The sequence below is a fragment of the Lontra canadensis genome, unplaced genomic scaffold (genome assembly GCF_010015895.1).
Source record: "Lontra canadensis isolate GAN:19392208 unplaced genomic scaffold, GSC_riverotter_1.0 scaffold171, whole genome shotgun sequence".
Lineage (NCBI taxonomy): Eukaryota > Metazoa > Chordata > Mammalia > Carnivora > Mustelidae > Lontra > Lontra canadensis.
In genome coordinates, this window is record NW_022631165.1 from 527,032 (window position 1) to 545,803 (window position 18,772).

The window sequence follows — 18,772 nt, forward strand, 5'->3', positions numbered from 1 at the left end:
GGCTGCTCCCAGTCTGGGCTGTGCAGGCAAGCCCAGGCTGCATAGTTCTTGGGGAGCCAGACAGGCAGTCCTCTGCACTCTGGAGGGGGCACCTGGGATGCCCGAGCCCCCCCACCCCGGATTGTGGAGGTGGGGCCTAATTGCGAAGTTGGTTCTGCTGCCACAAGGTGGTGGGCACAGAGGACTTGGGGGTTGCTGCCTGCCGAGACTCAGCACAGCCTCCCGGGCCCAGACCTGGGCCTGGGGTGGGAAAGCCGCCCGCTGACGGGGTGTGCGAGGCTCAGTCCTTGGGGTATGGTGGGTGCTGAGGGCTGAGGAACCCTTCTGAAGGAGCCTTTCCACCCCCACGCCCCGCCCACACTCCGGAGCCCAGGCCTCTGGGCAGCTCTGAGGGACTGTCCTGGATCTGGAACCCACCGTGCCCCCGGCCCCTTGGTATGTGTCCTCTGTATCCGGGACATCTCTTGGTCCCACTCTCACCACACTCGGCTTTTACTACCCTGCTTCCCAGGTCAGAAGGTCAGATGCAGGACCCTGGGACGTGTTGGTCGCAGAGCAGATGCTCCTCCGGCCCCAGGCCCCTGGGAAGGGTGTGGAAGGGCAGATCCCGGGGCTTAGTCCTGCTGCTGCCTTAGACCTCCTGCCTGCCCTGCCAAGGGGGGCTTCCATCCCCACCCCGGCTCAGGGCGGGCTCCTCCCAGGGCTTGCCCAGGGTGCTGTTTAGATGACCTTGGCCTCTCAGCGCTGTGTGGCGTGGGGCTTCAGCTACCGAAATTCAGTCGGGCCGAGTAAACCACAGGTCCTTGGTCCCACCAGCGCCATCTCCGGTGTTTGCTGCCTGTGTGACGGGTGGCTGTCCCGGCCAGTGCGGTTTCCTCCCTGCTGAGCACCCTGGGACTTCACATCTTTGGGACATGCCTGGACCGGGAGCCATGCTGGGTGCCGCTCTGGAAATGCAGAGTCCTGCCTTGTGTCGGCCTCCCCTAACCCTCAGTTCCCTCATCAGCTGCGGGTCACCCGAGGCCTCCCCACTAGCAGAAAGGGTTTCATTGTGACCCCAAGACCTGTTGGTAGGTCGTAACCCTGAGAAGGATCCCGGAGAAGGTTGTGAGATTTTTTTCTTGAGGGGAACAATGCCTGCTTCTTGCAGGGCCGACACAGACCCCCTGGGCCTCTGTCTTGCTGGACATGATGAATCTCAGGCTGGTCTGGACCTGCTTTCGGGGAGATCCAGGCCCTGGAACAGCTGGGGCAGGTTGGGGAGCCAGCAGGGGTTGGCCAGCCCAGCCCCCTCCTCTGACCTGGACTGGGAAGGTCTGAGAGGAGCTTTGATCCCCTGGCCCTTCCATCCTCAGCCCAGGGCCTAGAGGGGGGAGGGGCTCCAATTACAGAGTCCCCTCCCCTCCCTTCCCTTCCCCTCCCCCACTGAGCCGGCCCTTCTCTGGCCCTTCTCCGCCCCTCCGTGACCCTCGTGGCCAGTGTCTTCCGTGCTCCCGGGCCTCGGCCCCTCCCCAGCCCTCCTCCCCTCCCCACCCCCTGCCCTGTGCTGACCACAGAGGGGCCAGGCAGGGGAGGGGCCGTCGCCACACACACAGACTTGGAGCTGGGAGAGGCCGCGAACCTACCCAGCCCCTACCCAGCCCCTCACACTGGGAGACGAAGCCTCTGCTGTGGGCTCGGACCCTGGAGGCCAAGGGGAGAACCCTGGGGACCAGGCGAGGGCCCCAGGGCAGGGGCAGCAACCACAGGCCCAGAGAGGTAGATGCCTTCATCCGGGAGGCTAGGCAGCGCCTGAGGAGGGACTGGTGGTCACATCCCCCACCCCCTGGCCCGCGGTCCCCATGCTGGCGCCGAGGCCACTCCTACTGCTGCTCCTCATGGTCGGGCTGACCCTGGGGGCCAGCCTGCCGCCGGGACCCCGAAGCCATCTAGGCGTGTGCCCCAACCAGCTCAGCCCCAGCCTGTGGGTGGACGCCCAGAGCACCTGTGAGCGGGAGTGCGTCGGGGACCAGGTAAGCACAGGCACCGTGCTCAGCAGCCCTGCAGGGGCGTCGGACACCATGGGCGACTCGGGGCACCTCGGAGGCTTCATGAGTCTAGGGGAACCCCAGGCCTTGCCCGCAGGGAGACCCCAGCAGCTGCCCTGTGCCCCCATTCCTGGGAGTCGGCTGCCTCCTCAGGCCCCCCATAGTCCCGCAGCTGGGGTTTTAGGCTGTTCAGCATATGCGGGTCCCAGGGAACACCCCCAGTCTTTGCCTTCATGTGTCGCTCCCCAAACCTGCCTACCCCCACCCTGGGAACGGCTGTTCTCAGGGCCAGCAAGGTTGAAAGGTGGGAGCCCCACGTGGACATCTGCCCTGCAGCGCCCCCTTGCAGCAGTGGCCTTGAACACGTCGTCCATGTGCCGCCGCACCCACCCCCCAACACCCGGGGCCTTGGTCTCCTTGGGTGCCATGACACCCGCTCCGGGGGGTGAGGACCCGAGGATCCGGCGGGCTTCGATGACGCGACACAGCGGACAGTCTGAGGGTGCAGAGCACGGGAAGGACGCGTCGGCCGCGTGCCGAGCTTTCCGCGGGGTGGGCGGCTGGCTGGGGAGTGGCGGCGGCAGCTCAGCTCCCCTGCACGGTGGACGGGCGGAGCGGGGGCGCCCGCTGAGCTGCTCCCCACCCCCCAGGACTGTGCGCCCCACGAGAAGTGCTGCGCCAACGTGTGCGGGCTGCAGAGCTGCGTGGCTGCGCGCTTCCCCGCCGCCGGCCCGGCCGCGCCCCCGCCGCCCGCCTCGTGCGAGGGCTTCCCCTGCCCTCAGCAGGGCTCCGCCTGCCACCTATGGGACGGGCAGCCGGCGTGCCGCTGCCGCGACCGCTGCGAGAGGGAGCCCAGCTTCACCTGCGCCTCGGACGGCCTCACCTACTACAACCGCTGCTACATGGACGCCGAGGCCTGCCGGCGCGGGCTGCGGCTGCACGTGGTGCCCTGCAAGCGCATGCGCGGCTGGCCGCCCGCCAGCCCGGGGCCGCGCGACCCCACCGCCCGCCCCACGCCCGGCCACGCGCCCATGCCGCCCGCGCTCTACAGCAGCCCCGCGCCGCAGGCCGTGTTCGTGGGCGGCACCGCCAGCCTGCACTGCGACGTCGGCGGCCGCCCGCCGCCCGCCGTGACCTGGGAGAAGCAGAGCGACCAGCGGGAGACCCTGATCATGCGGCCGGACCAGATGTACGGCAACGTGGTGGTCACCAGCATCGGGCAGCTGGTGCTTTACAACGCGCGTTTGGAGGACGCGGGCCTCTACACGTGCACCGCCCGCAACGCCGCCGGCCTGCTGCGCGCCGACTTCCCGCTGTCTGTGCTCCGGCGGGGCTCGGCTGGGGACGGGGACGGGGACGGGGCGCGTGCCCCCGCCGGCCCCGCCGAGTGCCTGCCTGACCCGCAGGCCTGCGGCAGCGCGCCCTCCGGCCTCGTGCTCTGGCACTTCGACCCCCAGCGCGGGGGCTGCATGACCTTCCCCGCCTGCAGCTGCGAGGGCGGCAGCCGGGGCTTCGAGAGCTACGAGGCATGCCAGCAGGCCTGCGCCAAGGGCCCCGGCGACGCGTGCGTGCTGCCAGCCGTGCAGGGGCGTTGCCAGGGCTGGGAGCCGCGCTGGGCCTACAGCCCGCTGCTGCGGCAGTGCCACCCCTTCCTGTATGGCGGCTGCGAGGGCAACGACAACAACTTCGAGAGCCGCGCCAGCTGCGAGGACGCCTGCCCCGTGCCACGCACGCCGCCCTGCCGGGCCTGCCGCCTGCGGAGCAAGCTGGCGCTGAGCCTGTGCCGCAGCGACTTTGCCATCGTGGGGCGGCTCACCGAGCTGCTGGAGGAGCCCGAGGCTGGGGGCGGCAGCATCGCCCGCGTCGCCCTGGACGAGGTACTCAAGGACGACAAGATGGGCCTCCGGTTCCTGGGCACCAGGTACCTGGAAGTGACGCTGAGCGGCATGGACTGGGCCTGCCCCTGCCCCAACGTGACGGCTGGCGACAGCCCGCTGGTCATCATGGGGGAGGTGCGAGACGGCGTGGCCGTGCTGGACGCCGGCAGCTACGTCAGGGCTGCAAGCGAGAAGCGCGTCAAGAAGATCTCGGAGCTGCTGGAGAAGAATGCCTGCGAGCTGCTGAACCGCTTCCAGGACTGACCCCAACCGCACTGCCCCCCCACCCCGGTCTGCCCACCCTGCCTTCCTGCCCCATGGAATAAAAGCCAGCGTTCCCCCAGAGCTTGTGGATTACAGGAGCTGGACCTCCTCGGGGGACCCTTAGCTGGTATCCCGCTACCCCCACTGGAGTGTGGGCTGCGCTGCAAGCTCGCTCCTTGCAGCCTCCCATTTCCCTGCAGGGGCACGAGCTGTGACCAGCCGGAGATGGGCACCTGCTCCTGTCACGGGGAAACTCAGCAGCCAGCTCAACCCACAGGGCCCGAGTTCTCCCTCCCTCCCCTGTGCCCTCAGCAGAGCAGCGCAGTCCAGGGGCCCCCAAGCCTTGACCCCACAGGCCAGACCCTTCTGTCACTAGTGCAGACCCCTTGAAGACACCGCCCACCCACTGAGCGCCACCAGGAGTGGTCCCACGAGGCCTGGGTGACACCAGCAGTGAGCAGCAGAAAACACTTTATTCCCAGGTTCTAAGCAGCCCTGTGGCCATCAGCCAAGAGCCCCCTGAGTGGGCAAGGCCAGTCCTCATGGCCCAGCCCTGGGAGGCAGGGGCTGGCATCTGGGTTTGGTCCAGAAGGGGTCTTGGTGGAGACACAAACATGCGAGAGCAAGAGAGAATTACTCTTTCCGGAATATCAGGCACTTGTTGTTGGCCGGCATGTCCACCTAGGGGAGAGGGGTTGGCTGGAGCGCTGACCTGGTCCCCAGGGAAGTCCCCTGTGTCCCCAGCCCTTCCCACGTACCATCCTCTCCAGCAGCAGGCCACTGGCTTGGCCCAGGTCCTCCAGGAGGGCTGTGTCCCGCAGCCCCCACTCAGGGTTCCTGCAGTGAGGAGGAAGTGGACTAGAAGGTAGAGTTGTGGCTGGGGTGGTCGCCCAGCCCCCCTGTCCCCCCAGCCAGCCTCCCTCTCCCGATCCAGCTCTGACCTGCATCTAAGAGTTAGATCAAAATCCACGTTACTCTGCGGAGTGATCTTCCCATTGATGGCATAAGGCTGCGGAGAGGGGGACACGGCTCTGCCCGCCACCCACAGACAGGGTCAGCCATGCCTCCGTCGACGCACAGGCAATCTTGCACGCTGGCACCCAGAGAATGAAAAGGACGCACCCCTCCCTGCCCCCAAGATGGGGGACAGCTGAGGACCAGCTGGTGAGCCAGGCGGGGGTGGGGGTGGGGTTGCAGGGAGACTGGCAGGTGACCGGGAGCGTGTTCAAGAAGGAAGGCTGTGGGTGCCGTTTAATGATGGTGGGTTGTTAGGGGACAAGGCAGGAGAAGGGAGTGCGGAAAGTAGGACACAGCCGGCACTGGCTGGGAACAGGGCCGCCCTGCCAGGGGAGGCCCGTGGCCCCAGACGGAAGCACTCACCCCATAGGTGATGAGCAGCGCCTTGGGTTTGAGCAGGTGTCCGGCTGCTCTGAAGAGCCCCTGGGGAGTGAGGATGCGGGGGTTAGTGAGGGTCTTTCTCGGCCCGGCCCCGCAGGAGCCCGCAGCTAGAGGCCCCAGTGCCCCCGCTGGGCTGTGGGGCAGACCTGCCGCCCCGCGCCGCCCCGCACCGAGAGGGGAGCCCCGCGGCGCCGGTGGGTGGCTCGCCCGCGCGCCCACAGACCTCGGTGCAGCTCAGGGGGCTGATGTGGATCATGTTGATGCACAGCAGCAGGTCCAGCGACTGCGGCAGGATCCCGCCCCAGTGCTCCCAGTCCCAGGTGACGTCCAGGTACAGCGGGGCCTTCACGTTCGACAGCCCCTGCGCCTGCGTGGTGGCCGAGATGCTGTAGGAGGGCAGCGCACGGTCGCGGGGAGCCGGGCAGCGGGACGGGCCCCGCTCCGCCGGCCCCCGCTCCGCCCCCTCAGCGGCCGGGATCCCGCCTTCCCCGCGCCCCGCCGCACCTGTCCAGGCAGCGCTGGTCCACGTCGGACGGCTGCCACTCGGCGTGGGGGAAGGCCCGCGCGAAGTGAGCCGTGTGCTGGCCCGAGCCCGAGGCCACCTCGAGCACGCGGACGCCGCGCTGGGCCGGGTCCATGTACTGCCGCAGCACGCGCAGGATGGGCTCCTTGTTCCGCTCGGCCGCCGCCGCCACCAGCATCGCAGCAGCTCAGCCGGCCCGCCGGTAGCCGCAGTCCGCAGCCGCCAGACCCACCGGGCGCCGTAGCCCGGCGCCGCGCGGCCCGCCGGGAGTTGTAGTCCGGCGCCGCGCGGCCCGCCGGGAGTGGTAGTCCGGCTTCGCGAGATCGGCTGGGACTTTAAAGGGCCCGCAGCTGCAGGAGGCGCACCGGGAACGGCAAACGCGGCGGGGGCACCTGTCGCTTGAGTTGGGTGTCGCCGGCTTACAGATGACCGGCAACTCAGTACCCAGGGGCCCACGGCCGCTCCGGCATTTTCCTAGCACTTGTCACTCTAGAGTTCTCTGAAATTGCCTCGTCGGGGTTGCTCCGGAGCGGGTGTTCCCTCGTTTCCGGTTTTCTTTCCTGTCGGAAGCACTGTCGTTAGCGAGTGGGGGAAGAAAATGAAAAGACAGAACTGCGCCGCCCGGGAATCGAACCCGGGTCGCAAGAATGGGAATCTTGCATGATACCACTACACCAGCGGCGCGGCTGATGCGGAAAACGTCCGCGAGCTTTAAGGGATTGTGACGCAGCGTCTGCGCGCAGAGCAGAACGGCGCACGCGCAGGGGAGAGGCCGGTCCTGGCGCCTCCCAGCCCGCAGGCGCGCTGTGGTGCGAGCGCCCGGACCGAGGGGTCAGCGTGAAGTGGGCCGCGGGAGGCTCCGGTGTCGCTTCGTTCTCCCCGCAGCGCGAGAGCGAACGGAGCGGGACTGAGGGACGCAGGCGGGGGCCGCGATTGACGGCGGCGCCGCTCAGGGCTTTCCCGTGTCGCCGAGACGACCAGCGCCCGCCCCGGGGGCGCGGACGCCGTGAGGGGGTGGGTGACCCCCGAATCCAGCCGGAGCCTTCCCAGTGCGGTCCCGGCGCGCTTCCCCGGCTGCTTTCCCGGGCCGCGTCCGCAGCGGGCCCGCTTCTCTCCGTGGCAGCGCGGGTTTGCACGAGAGCGACCCCCACCCCAACGTCCCTCCGGCCAGGGATCGGGAGGTGACCCCAACCCCGGCTTTAGCCTGGAGTTGTCGCGGAGGGGCCGGGCTGTGGGTCGGTCCGGCGGGGAGCGCGGGCTCGCCGCCCAGGGTGGGGAGTGGTGTCGCGCCGTCGGGGCTGGACAGGCCCTCGGGGCGGGGGGGGTCACTCGGGCCGGCAGCCCAAGGGCATCCTGCTCGCGACCACCCTTCCTTCCCTCGATGATCCAGCTCCCAGCCCAGGGCCTCCGCCGCCCGGTTTGTCGGCTGCGCCGGGCGTTCTGTCCCCTTTCATGGTGGGCCGAGAGGAGCAGCTGCGGGGGCCCCTGACCAGCCCCGGTGCGCCTCACCCGGCTTCACACCACCCAGGGGACTCGAGCATCTTGGGGGCTGGTGGCCGAGGGCCCCGACGTGTGATTAGAAGGCTGGAGACCGGGCCCATCACCCACGAGCGACGAGCCCATCAGCCCCGAGCCCCCCTAAGAACCCGAAATGAAGGGGTGCGGGAGCCTCCGGGCACACGGGGGTGCCGGCAGGGGACGGGTGGCCCCCGGGCAGGGGGCAGGGCCTGGAAGCTCCGTGCTCCTTCCACACACCCGCCCGCCCTGTGGGTGTCTTCCTTTGGCTGTTCCCCAGGCCTGTCCTTGAGGATGAACCAGTAACCGGGAGTGAGGTGTTTCCCTGAGTTCTGTGAGCCGTTCTAGCAAATTATGGCTGGACAAGGGGGTCTGGAACCCTGACTTACAGCTGGTGACAGCCTGGACGTGGGGGCGGTCTCGTGGGGCCCGGCTGGCAGCCTGGGGAGGGGGCCTGCACTCATGCCCCGCAGCTAGGTCAGAATTGAGTTGAACTGTAGGACACTTTGGCATTTTCCTTTACACCAGGTGTTCTGTAAGAGGCAAGAAACCAGACTGACCAGTCTCCCTCCTTCCTCCAGGTCATATGGCCCAGCTTCAGAAGCAGCCCGAATGCCAGCCGTGTCTTCCATTTAACAGCACTTGACCTTAGGTTGCTATCTGACGTAGGAAAGACGTTAGGGTTTGAAGCCAACAGCCGAGAAAGAATCCTGAGACATCTTTGGTGCAAAAATGTTTTATTAAAGCATAGGAACGGGGGACCCATGGGCAAAAAGATCCGCACCGGGGTCATGATGAGTGGCGGGCCCACTGTATACTTTTTTTTTTTTAAGCTTTATTTGGCAGACGGAGAGAGAGAGCACAAGTCGGGGGGAATAGCAGGCAGAAGGAGGGAGAAGCAGGCTCCCCGCCAGGCAGGCCTGATGCAGGGCTCCATCCCAGGACCCCAGGGTCATGACCTGAGCTGAAGACAGAGACTTAACCCACTGAGCCCCCTATTACATACTTTCGTGTTGGAAGGGGGTTACGGAGAGCATATGAAAGCAAGCTTTCCAGGACCTTGAGGGGGGCTAGCTCTTGTCAGGAAAGGGTCATTTATTACCGTCTAATAAAACCTGAGTCATGAGACTCTTCAGGTGTGTGTCGCAGTGGGCCACATGCTTGGGGGATGATTGCCAGCATGTATCTCAGGGGTAGAGATAAAGGGAGTTTCTATCCAAGTACTAACCAGGCCCGACCCCGCTTAGCTTCCGAGATGAGACAAGATGACGGGGTTTCAAGGTGGTAGGGCCACAGACTAAAGGGAGTTTCCAAAGGAATTTTTAAATGTTAAAGTAGACTTACGGGATCCTGGCAGCGGGGAGGGTGGTTCAGCTAGGACTGCCTTTTGTCCTTAGCAAAGTGTCAACATCGCGGGCAGTTGGGGCCCTAGAGGAAGGTCACTGCCTGCTTCAAGGACTTGTCAATGAACTGCACGTAGTTAAGGAAATGTAATCATTTCTATGCTGCCTTTGCACCTGCCACATTTGTCCCCCTGGGATGGACGCTGTGTGAGATACCCCCTTGTACTCCGTGGCCTATGCTGCAGTGTGTGTATGTGCACACACGTGTGAATGCCTGTGTATACCCATTTGAACACACATTTTCTGGAAAGTCATGGTTATGTGTCAGACTCCGGGCGAGTCCCGGGCCCGCAGTGAATGCTGAACAGCGGACCCCTGGACGTGTCTGTCCCTGTTCCATGGCCTATGCCTGGTGGGGCCTCCTAGGATTTTGTCTCCTGAGGCAGAGTCCAGCTCCTGGGCAGCCCTCTTGAGCTTACCACCCGCTGTGTGACGCCAGCACAGGCCACCTTTCGCGGTGAGCATTTACTTGCACGATGCAATCTCTATTGCGTAGAAAGCCACGAGCAGATAGACAGGAGGCCCTGATGGGGGTGCAGGCTTCCTCCCCAGCCCTTCGCCAGGCCCTGGGCACGTCCCTTCCCATCCCCTCAGACACCACCACTTGCCCTGATACATGGGCTTCCTAGAGCGGCTGTAACAAATGACCCCCAACTCCGAGGCTTCAAACAACAGATGTTTATCCTCCCATCCTTCTGGAGGCCAGAAGTCCGAGATAAAGACGGTCTGCCCCTCCAGAGGCCCTCCGGGAAGATGGTTTCTCACCGTTTCCAGCTGCCGGGGGCTGCGGCCACTCTCCCCCCACCTTCACCTAATCTCTCCCTGGTGTCTACACGCTCCTCTCCTTCCTCCCACAGAGACACGTGACTGGATTTAGGGCCCATCCCGATCCAGGATGGCCTTATCTCCAAACCTTGCCGAACTTCTATCTGCAAAGACCTTTATTCCAAATAAGGTCACATTCTGAGGTTCCCAGGAGACGTAGCTTTTGGGGGACACCACTCAACCCCCTGCACTTAGGTCTGGGAATGGCCAAGCAATCCCCAACACTGGGCAGTGGACACAGGAGCGCCCACAGTGCCTTTCCAGGGGGGGGCTGCCCATCGTCCACTCTGCGTTGGAGAGGGCGGAGGTTTCCGATGGAGAAAGTTTCTGAGAATGACTGAAAACCTCCTTCTCTTTCAGATAAAGTTTTAGTATTGTATTTAGAATCTTTGAAAGAAAACTACTATTTGCTTTTCTTACCACGAGTGGGATCTGTGAGGTGAAGGCCTTGTCTTACCCTGATAGCCACTTTTATCTGTGAATGGATGAGGCCCCTTCGTCCCGCACCACTGGTTTGGGGACAGGTTCCCAACCTCCCTAACCACGGGGAAGGTGACCGCCCCTCCCTGCAGAGGCCTCCCAGCCAACCCGCCTTCCAGGCAAGGTCAGTGAGGCTGGGACCAGAACTCTGAGCTCCCCAGGTCCCCAGGTCCCATCCCCCCCCCCCCCCCCCCCCCCCCCCCCCCCCCGCACTGCGTGCCCTGGAGCAGTGAGGCTGGCAAGGCCCCTCTGGCGGAGACCAGCCCCCCAATAGGTACAGAGAGCTTCACTGCCTGCCCCCCACCACCTGGCCTTCCTCCTCCTTCATCTACCTGGGGGACCACTGGGCTCTCCCTCACCCCCCCGCCCCTCCCTGCTGCCCCTGCACCTTCTCCCCTCTCACCTGTCAGGATCGTTTCTGCTCAGCTCTTCTCCCCAGAGCTTTGAGGTTTCTGGACCCAATCTTTGACCTCAAACAAGGCCTGTGGGCAGGGCTTGGCGGTCAGGGCTTCCAAGCCTTGGTTTTCAGATGGCTTAAGCAAATGCCAGGCCTGTCTGCCCATCAGGAGGAGGGGGCCTTGTCGGTGCAGGCCTGAGGAGTGTGCCCGAAGAGGGACTTTGAGCGTCTGGGTCCACTTGGGGGCCCATGCTCCCCACACCAGGGCCTCGCTTCCTGTGTCAGGAACACAGCCCCCCCCCCCACCGTGTGCTGTCTCCCCAGCATGTGAGTGAGCAGTGTGCTCAAGGCCGGGCAAGGCAGCACCGGTGGTGTGTGGGACCATGCTGGCCTTGACTCTGCTTGGGGGGGGGGGGCGGGACAAGGGACAGACACTGCAGGGGTCCACGGTAGGGGGCTGGGCAAGGACCCACTTGCCTTGGGAGGGAGGGGCATGCTCATGCGGGGGGCAGGGGGGGGTCCGTGTCTCCCCTCTGAGGATCACAGGCCTGACCCAGCCCAGCTCAGCCTGCGGAGGAGAAAGGGCGGGGGGGGGGGGGGGCCCAACGCTCCCCCGGGGCCCCCGGGGCGGGCCGGCCCCCCCCCAGCAGCCACAACGGCGGGGGGGGGGGGCACAGCTGGGAAGGGACACTGCACAGAGCAGGTGGGGAGGGAGTTCCTCCTGCTGTCACTCCCCCACACACCCCAACAGGTGCTGCCCCCCACCCCTCTCAACATTGTGCCCTCTGCCTGGGTGGAGAGGCTTCAGGTCTGCTCCCAAAGTGAGGTGTGGGGGACGCTTGAGGAAACCTCATGGCCCTGCTAAGTCCTATTGCCTCTTGGGGCGGCAGCTCCCCGACAAGGCCCCGGTGCCTGCTGGACTGGGCATCCTCAAATATTTGTGGAGCAGCGTGTGAGCCCTGCCGCCTCCATACACGCCTCGGGGCAGATTCCAAGACAACTCTGCAGAGCCTTTTCTCCGCTGGGGGGGATGCTAAGGGCTGAACTCAGCCACAGGGAGGACAGGGGAGCCTCATGTGGAGCCCTCCAGGTGGTGAGGCCCACAGACCCCAGAGTGGGCAGCTTCCTCTCCCCTAGCCCTGAGCAGCCAGGCAGCTGGGAGAAAGGGGCACTTCTGTGTAATTCTCAGGAAGGAACCCTGGGGGTCATTCCAGGCAGGCCGCCTGGGTCATGCGGGTCAGGGAGGTAACTGCTCCCCTCCAATGGGGATGAAACAGGCAAACCAGGCATCCTCACACGCCCATCTTCTCTCTCCGCAAGATCCCACCCCCACGCTGCTCCTAGACTGAATGGGGCCTCCCGTCCCTGGAGCTGGGGGTGCGCCTTGGCAAGGGAGGCTCGTCAGGGACCAGAGTGCACCCACTATTTCTGTCCCGCGGGATGGAAAGGAGATTCCCAGGGAGGCAAGTTCTGCCCAAACCCATTTCTGGTCTCTGGCCCTCAGTCCCAAAGCCCAGGCCAAGAATGACCCTCACGCTGGCCCGGGCCCACCCAGGCACCTTGGCTGGAGCTCCCCACCGAGTGGGCACAACTTTGCTTCCAGGGTCCGCACAGAGCGCCCCTAGCGCCTGTCCACGACCCCCCGCCCGCACCCCCGCCCCCGCCCCGGCCCCCGCGGCTCACCTGGCCTTCCCGCGGTGGAAGGCCGTCCTAGGCCCCAGGACGCTTCCTCTGCCTTGGCCTTGGGCCGTGTGGGGTGGGGCGCCCGCGGCCGCGCGCCGCGACCAGCCTCCCCGGCCGAAGCGCCGCCTCTGCCGCGTGCCCCGAGGCCGGCCGGGACGCGCGGGCCCTTTAAGGGCCGGGGGCGTGTAGCGGCCCGCCCCCTCCCCGCAGCTCCCGGCCGCCCGTTAAAGGGGCCGCGCCCTGGGCCCCCGCCGAGTGCGAGCCCGGGCGGAGGGCAGGGCAGGGCGTGCGTCCCGGGGAGCGCGCGGGCGGCCGGGCCCTCCGCACCATGTACACCATCACCAAGGGGCCCAGCAAGCTGGTCGCGCAGCGCCGCACAGGTGCGCGGGGCGCGGGGCGCGGGGCGGGCAGGACCGGGGGGAGGGTCCGCGCAGTGACGGCCCGGGCGCGGCGGCGGCTGACGCGCCCGGTGCCCGCAGGTCCCTCGCAGCAGCAGGTGGAGAGCCGGCTCGGCGAGCTCCTGAAATGCCGGCAGCCCGCGCCGCCGACCCCAGCGCCCCCGCGCGCGCAGCCGCCGGGACCCTGGCCCCTGTCGAGGTGAGACGCGCGGGCCGGCCGCTGGCGACCGCGGGACCGGGAGGTTGACCTTGGGGAAGGTTCGCGGAGACCCGGCCGCATGCTCGGGGCGGGCGCGGGGCGGAGCGTGTGACCCCGCCCGCGCGGGCGGCTCCGGCCTCCGCGCCTCCGCCCTCGGCGCTTCGGCCTCTCCGCCTCACCTGGCACCTGGCGGGGTCGGAGGGGGCCGGGCCGGATGCACACGAACCCCTCGCTCTCTCTGGCCCCGTGGGACCTTGGCGGAGCCAGAGCGGGGAGGAAGCGGACCAGCTCCGGGATCGCAGGAGCTCCACGCGGCTGACTCAGATGCCCCGGGCGACCTTGGGCGGCGAGGCCAAGGTTTGAGGCGAGCTGCCCAGGAAGGCGGGAACAAAATATCCTAGGGTGCGGGCCCTCGAGGCCTCCTGGCTCCGGCCCGGCGGGAGGCTGCCAGCCCCGTCCTTGCAGAGCGGGCTGGGGGAGAAAGTGCACGGGGTTCCCTGTGGCCCTACCAGGCCCCTGCTCTCCGTTGCCCTTCACCCCAGACACCCTGGCTGGGGACTGGAGGCCTCCCACAGATGCTCAGGCCTTGCCGGAACCTGCAGTTCCTGCCTTTTCTGACCAGCTTTTCCGCCAGTGCCCACCGCCTGCCCCACAGGAATCTGCGTCCTGGCCCATTTGGCGTCCACATGACCTTGACCAGGAGGTCAGATTCCCCCCATGCCCCAGAGCTCTTCACTTTTTTGTGTCAGCTCTGGACCTTGGGTTTCATTTATTCTGTGCGTTTTCTGGTCCCAGGGCTTTCTTCCAAGCCCACAAAGGCCTGAGGTTTCCTGGGCTAGGCCGTGGGTAGGCACCGCAGAGAAACAGGGTGGTTGACTCAGGGCCCCCCGAGGCAGCTCTGAGGGCACAGGTGATGGGGGCCTGGCAGGAGGGGGGAACCTGTGGGGGTGTTTCTGGTCTGAGGCCCTTCCCTGCGGGGGGAAGGGGGCTTCTGCTGGGGGCACGTTGACATTTTGAGGCTGCTTCCTAGTGATGAAAACATTCTGGGCTAACCACCGATGTGTCCTGGGGAGACCGGTGAGCAAGCAGGGCCTTGAGGGCCTTCCTGGGACCCAGGCTGTGTTAGAATATCGCCCTGTGACCTCAGCTTTGGTCCTCACAGCCGCCCTACTGCCCAGAGGAATAAACAAGGTGTACGTGTATAGCTGCGACTGGTCACCCAGGCAGAGGACCTGGGGGCCCAGTGGTGCCGGGCACCGGGACCCTCTCCCCTGGAGAAGCGCGTCACCTCCCTCTACACAGTCCCATTGCAGATGAAATCAGGGTGCACCCATGGTAGGGTCGGGGAGTGGTGTGGAGGGAGTTGGGAAAGATGGCATAGAGTCCTTACCATACCCCAGGCTTCACCTTCGCCCTTAGCTGGCCCTCAGCCAGTTGGGCACATCCCAGCCTGCTGGGTCAGGAGGGTGCTGACTAGCCCGGCCAGAGGGAGTGCAATACTCGGCCTGCCTCAGCCCTGCGCGGCATAGGGTTGGGGGTCCTGCTGCGTGCCCCGGGGTGGCAGGCTGGCCCCCTTACCCCCGAGGTCACTCCCTCTTCCAGAGCTGCCCCTTCCCAGTCCCTGTGGCCTCGAAATGACCCTGCTGGGAGGCAGTGCTGCCATGAGCCCTCCCGGGGCCCGCTCCTGAACCTTCTCAGGGGGCTGCCTCCGAAAGAGCTCCACCTGCCTTTCTGTCCGTCCTTCCCTGTTTTTTTCCTCTGTAGTGCCTTTTTATTATCCAGCATCCCTCACCCTGCCTTGCCCACGAAACAGGGGGTGTCTGGGCCACGGCCGCATCCTGCATGCCTGGGGTGTCTGGCGCGTGGCTGGCGCTCAGAACGGCTGGCCTGATTCTTCGGGCTGGGGTTCCGGCCCTCCATGGGGCAGTGCCTCTGGGCAGCTCTCGCTCCCATTGTGAGACAGACAGCAGAGGACAGGAAAGGTGATATCCGTGGGTGGGAAGACGATAAGGGGGCACCCGGTGACCGCCCCCAGAAGGTCACGCGAGGAGGTCACGGAGGTGGCCTGGGTTACTGAGTTGTGGGCTTTGAGGTCAGGCAGCTGTGTGGTTATGTTCTGGAACTAGTGCCCATTTGCAGGGTGTGAATTTGGGTGGGTCACTTCCCTCTGGAAGCCAGTGCCCAGGGCTGGAAGTGGGGTTGGAGAGGACTGCGAGGACTGGAGAGGACTGTGTGGGTTGAGCGGGGACACCAGGGCCGGCCTATGGGGCGGCATCCTCAGGAGCAGGCACAGCCCTCAGGAGCGTGCACAACACGTGCACAGCAAGTGCACGCGCACCAGCGCCCTTTCCCCCGGAAGGCCTGTGCGGCACCCTATGTAACAAACTCCCAGTGGGGTTGGGGGTGGTCAGGTGGGTGCCTGCCTACTAGCACTGTGCTCAGCCCTGGGCAGGCCACCGCTTTGGTCCCTGGGGGCCACAGCCCATGGCTGCAATTCCCTTTCCGGTTTTCCTATTTCGCTGACCAGCCTCCACTTTCCTGGAGTCTGCAGGCTTGTGGGGGCGGGGGTGGCAGGTGAGGGGCTGTCCAGGTTGAGGACAAACCTTCATAGGTTCTGGTCGGTGCAGCTCAGGCCTGGGAGGAGCCCTGCCCCCGCTACAGTTTCTTCGATGGCCTGGAGCTGGTGGGACCGGTGCCCCTCAAGACACTCCTCTTTATTTTAGTGCCCCTCTCAGCCAAGGAGGACCCCCGAGCGGCGGTGGGGCACCTGAGCCCAGGAAGGAGAGCAGGCCGGCGGGACCGCGAGTGCCTGGCGGAGTGGCACGTGCAGCCCAGGACTCCCGGCTCCCACCTCCTGCTGTAGGTGCGGGCCCCGCTCCCTCCACAGCCCCATTCTGGGCTTTGTGTGTGCAGGGCTAGGCCAGCTGCCGCCAGCAAGGGCAGCCCATCACTGCCCTGGGCCCCGCTGATCACTGAGCGGGACAGGCCCAGTGGCTCCCTGGATATCCCATGCCCACCAGGCTGAGCTCCAGCGCCTGGGGGCCATCTCCTCACCCAGCCTCCCCACCCCCGTGGGCAAGAGAGTTGCCTGTCTGGGACCTGCAGAGCTGGGCTGGGGTTGAAGTAACAACTTCTCCACTCAGTGCTCTTTGGCCAGAACATCACTTAGGGCTCATCCCCACGGAGCCTGGGACAGCCAGGAAGAGGGAAGGGCCAAGATGGGCTGTTTCTTGTTTGGGTCCTTTCTCCCACACGGGACAGTGGTGAGATGGAGAAGCTTCTGTGGGGGGAGAAGATGGCCGAGAATTGCGCCTGGCCAGTTGTGGCTGGGTTAGAGTGATGTGGTTGTAGCTTAGGTCCAAACATGGGTTGCTGGAGACCCGGCTGGTCCTGGGGAGGTGGGATGCAGGTGGCAGTAGGGGTACCCGAGAGACCCCTGGAGGAGTGCCTGTGTGCCTTGAGCACGGAGCCCTGCTGGGGGTCTGGGACACAGGACTGGGGACTGCAGGTGTGACTCGAGCTGCTGGGAGCTTGGGCCTGCAGGAGAGAGGCCTCCCCCGCCCCCACGGCAGCACAGAGCTACCCTGAAGGTCAAGGAAGTGCGCAGGCTGGGCCTGGCCTGGGGGTGGTGGGTGTGGCCTGCTGCTGCTCCTGGAGCTTTGCCAGGTGTTACCTTAGGGCTTGGGACAGTTGCTGACCGTCTCCTCCCCCCTCCACAGTCCAGGGCCAAGGCTTGTGTTCAATCGGGTGAATGGCCGGCGGCCCCCTGCCACATCTCCATCCCTTGAGGGAACCCAAGAGACCTATACACTGGCCCATGAGGAAAACGTCCGGTTTGTTTCTGAAGGTAGTGTCAAGGCCGGAGGGTGAGGCCTGGGTCCCTGTTCCTCCTCCCCACTATGACCTGATTTAAAGTACCTAGAGGGCCGGGCTCTTCCTAGACGGTCTCCCTGTCCTTCCTGTGACTGTCTGGTGGGCTCCCCATTCCCATTCTTGGCTGGGGTCCAGGGCGGCCACCGAGCCCTGGGTGGGAGACAGGATGCCAGGGGCCTGGCTCAGCCTGACTGTTCTCTCCCCACAGCTTGGCAGCAAGTGGAGCAGCAGCTGGGCAGTGGCCCAGCTGGCGCTAGTGGGCCTAGGCCTGTGCAGTACGTGGAGAAGACCCCCAACCCCCGGCTGCAGAGTGAGCCCTCCCCTGCTCTCAGGGAGTCCCCTCCACTCCCTCCAACCCTGACCTGGGCCCTGCTGGGTTCGAGCCCTAGGGGATTGGGGAGGGCACTTGAACTTGACCTGCTTCTTCCTAGTGCTTGCTGCATTTGGGTGTGGGGGAGGGGCTTGTGGTCAGTTCTGAGGGAGAGACACTGACTGATCCAGGAGGCAGCTTCACTGCCCAGCCTTCTGCTCTGCCCACAGACTTCGTGCCCATTGACCTGGACGAGTGGTGGGCGCAGCAGTTCCTGGCCAGAATCACGAACTGCTCCTAGCTGCCTTGGAAGGAGTGTCCGTGCAGGGCCTGGCTCTGCCCTGTGGTGGACCTCGCCCCCCCGCCAGCAGAGGACGTCGGAGTCCTGTGTAGCCACTGTGGCAGGCCGTCCCTCACCCTGAGTCTGGCCAGGAGCCGTCCACACCTGAAGTGCCAGCATTTGGACTTTTGCACCTGGTGACCCCTTGGACCAGCTGTCCTGTGCTGCCAGGGGCCAGGAGCTGAATCTGTCTGACCTCATTCCTGCTCACTGTGCCCAGGGTCCAGCCCCTGGGGCTGGCAGGGAGGAGTTCCAGGCTAATAAATCTGAGAAACTGCCCTTTTTGAGTGGTCTTTATTTGGTGTGGGGATGGGGTCAGGGTCCTCACATACTAAGTCCAGCCTAACCTTTCCTTGGCCCCACAGCTGCAGCTCTGCCCAATTCTGGCCCTCCTGTGTCCTGACAGGTGCTGGGGCCCTGAGCCAGCTCATCTTTTCTTGGGTGTCGCTGGACCTTACCCAGCACGACCCAGCTTTCTCCCTGTCAGCCGGGGCTTGAGCCCCATCTCACGATCCACAGTCATTAGCACCTGGCCCGGAGATAGCGTCCCAGAGGCCCAGGAGTGGGGCCAAATCTCCCCATGCTTAGTCCTGTGTCTTTTTTTTTAAGATTTTATTTATTTATTTGACAGACAGGGATCACAAGCAGGCAGAGAGGCAGGCAGAGAGAGAGAGAGAGAGAAGCAGGCCCCCCGCTGAGCAGAGAGCCCGATGTGGGGCTCGATCCCAGGACTCTGGGATCATGACCTGAGCTGAAGGCAGAGGATTTAACCCACTGAGCCACCCAGGTGCCCCTTAGTCCTGTGTCTTAACCCCCCGGGGCCGAGTGGCTCTGAGGGACACCGCTTTGCCTCTCCGGTGGGTGGCACTGCCTGCGGACCAGAGTGGAGCACATCAGATGTGGGCGCTAGAGGGCTGCAGGCCGTAGGGTGGAGCCCAGCGGGCTGCCGCTGTCAAACGCACTCCCATAAACACGGGTGCGTGTCCTTCCCCATACAGACCGGGCCCCAGAGCGCCACGCACATGCCTAGTCCCCACCGCGGCCGCGCTAGGGCATCGCCACAGGGGGCTGGCGTGGGAGTGGCCGCAGAGGCCCCGGGACGCGACACCGCCCACCGCGGGCCTTGCCTGCGTCCTGCCCCGCCGCGGTCACACGACCCGGCTCTGCGCGCACCGCGATCACGTGGCCAACGCCGCGCCGTCGCGCGTCCAACCCCGTCGCGGTCACGTGGCGTCGTGCGCAGGGCGGGGGGGGCGTGGC

The 18,772-nt window shown here is 65.5% G+C and overlaps 3 protein-coding genes and 1 non-coding gene across 9 annotated transcripts; 2 read left to right on the forward strand and 2 right to left on the reverse strand.

Moving 5' to 3' along the window:
* Nucleotides 1-668: 668 nt before the first annotated feature.
* Nucleotides 669-4,179, forward strand: WFIKKN1 (WAP, follistatin/kazal, immunoglobulin, kunitz and netrin domain containing 1). Its single transcript, XM_032845934.1, has 2 exons — nucleotides 669-2,012; nucleotides 2,678-4,179. The coding sequence occupies exons 1-2, from the start codon at nucleotides 1,842-1,844 to the stop codon at nucleotides 4,166-4,168; spliced, it is 1,662 nt and encodes a 553-aa protein (XP_032701825.1). The 5' UTR covers nucleotides 669-1,841; the 3' UTR covers nucleotides 4,169-4,179.
* Nucleotides 4,180-4,685: 506 nt separating this feature from the next.
* METTL26 (methyltransferase like 26) lies at nucleotides 4,686-6,339 on the reverse strand. The gene is made up of 6 exons (XM_032845973.1): nucleotides 6,071-6,339; nucleotides 5,790-5,952; nucleotides 5,549-5,608; nucleotides 5,110-5,177; nucleotides 4,927-5,005; nucleotides 4,686-4,849 (listed from the first exon to the last, which is right to left on the reverse strand). Exons 1-6 carry the CDS (start codon nucleotides 6,265-6,267, stop codon nucleotides 4,802-4,804), a joined length of 615 nt encoding a protein of 204 aa, XP_032701864.1. The 5' UTR covers nucleotides 6,268-6,339; the 3' UTR covers nucleotides 4,686-4,801.
* A 363-nt stretch (nucleotides 6,340-6,702) lies between these two features.
* TRNAG-CCC lies at nucleotides 6,703-6,773 on the reverse strand. The gene has a single exon. It is a non-coding gene; the product is annotated as a tRNA-Gly (tRNA).
* Nucleotides 6,774-12,602: 5,829 nt separating this feature from the next.
* Nucleotides 12,603-17,533, forward strand: MCRIP2 (MAPK regulated corepressor interacting protein 2). 6 transcript variants are annotated; one of them, XM_032845968.1, is made up of 6 exons: nucleotides 12,610-12,772; nucleotides 12,872-12,989; nucleotides 15,713-15,848; nucleotides 16,668-16,836; nucleotides 17,071-17,137; nucleotides 17,403-17,529. In XM_032845968.1, the coding sequence occupies exons 1-6, from the start codon at nucleotides 12,721-12,723 to the stop codon at nucleotides 17,416-17,418; spliced, it is 558 nt and encodes a 185-aa protein (XP_032701859.1). In that variant the 5' UTR covers nucleotides 12,610-12,720; the 3' UTR covers nucleotides 17,419-17,529. The 6 variants fall into 6 exon arrangements, with proteins under 6 accessions (XP_032701860.1, XP_032701859.1, XP_032701857.1 ...); XM_032845966.1 differs by having other exon boundaries at nucleotides 12,614-12,772; nucleotides 17,071-17,172; nucleotides 17,403-17,533; XM_032845969.1 differs by lacking the exon at nucleotides 17,071-17,137 and having other exon boundaries at nucleotides 12,603-12,772; nucleotides 17,403-17,533.
* Nucleotides 17,534-18,772: the final 1,239 nt, after the last annotated feature.

Coding starts and splice junctions, on each gene's coding strand:
- WFIKKN1 (XM_032845934.1), top strand. CDS start 1,842: ATGCTGGCGCCGAGGCCACTCCTACTGCTGCTCCTCATGGTCGGGCTG. Junction 2,013..2,677: donor GGGAGTGCGTCGGGGACCAG/GTAAGCACAGGC, acceptor CCCACCCCCCAG/GACTGTGCGCCCCACGAGAA.
- METTL26 (XM_032845973.1), bottom strand. CDS start 6,267: ATGCTGGTGGCGGCGGCGGCCGAGCGGAACAAGGAGCCCATCCTGCGC. Junction 5,609..5,789: donor GCCCCCTGAGCTGCACCGAG/GTCTGTGGGCGC, acceptor CTCACTCCCCAG/GGGCTCTTCAGAGCAGCCGG. Junction 5,006..5,109: donor GATCTAACTCTTAGATGCAG/GTCAGAGCTGGA, acceptor TCCTCACTGCAG/GAACCCTGAGTGGGGGCTGC.
- MCRIP2 (XM_032845966.1), top strand. CDS start 12,721: ATGTACACCATCACCAAGGGGCCCAGCAAGCTGGTCGCGCAGCGCCGC. Junction 12,773..12,871: donor GGTCGCGCAGCGCCGCACAG/GTGCGCGGGGCG, acceptor CGGTGCCCGCAG/GTCCCTCGCAGCAGCAGGTG. Junction 15,849..16,667: donor CCCGGCTCCCACCTCCTGCT/GTAGGTGCGGGC, acceptor GTGTTACCTTAG/GGCTTGGGACAGTTGCTGAC.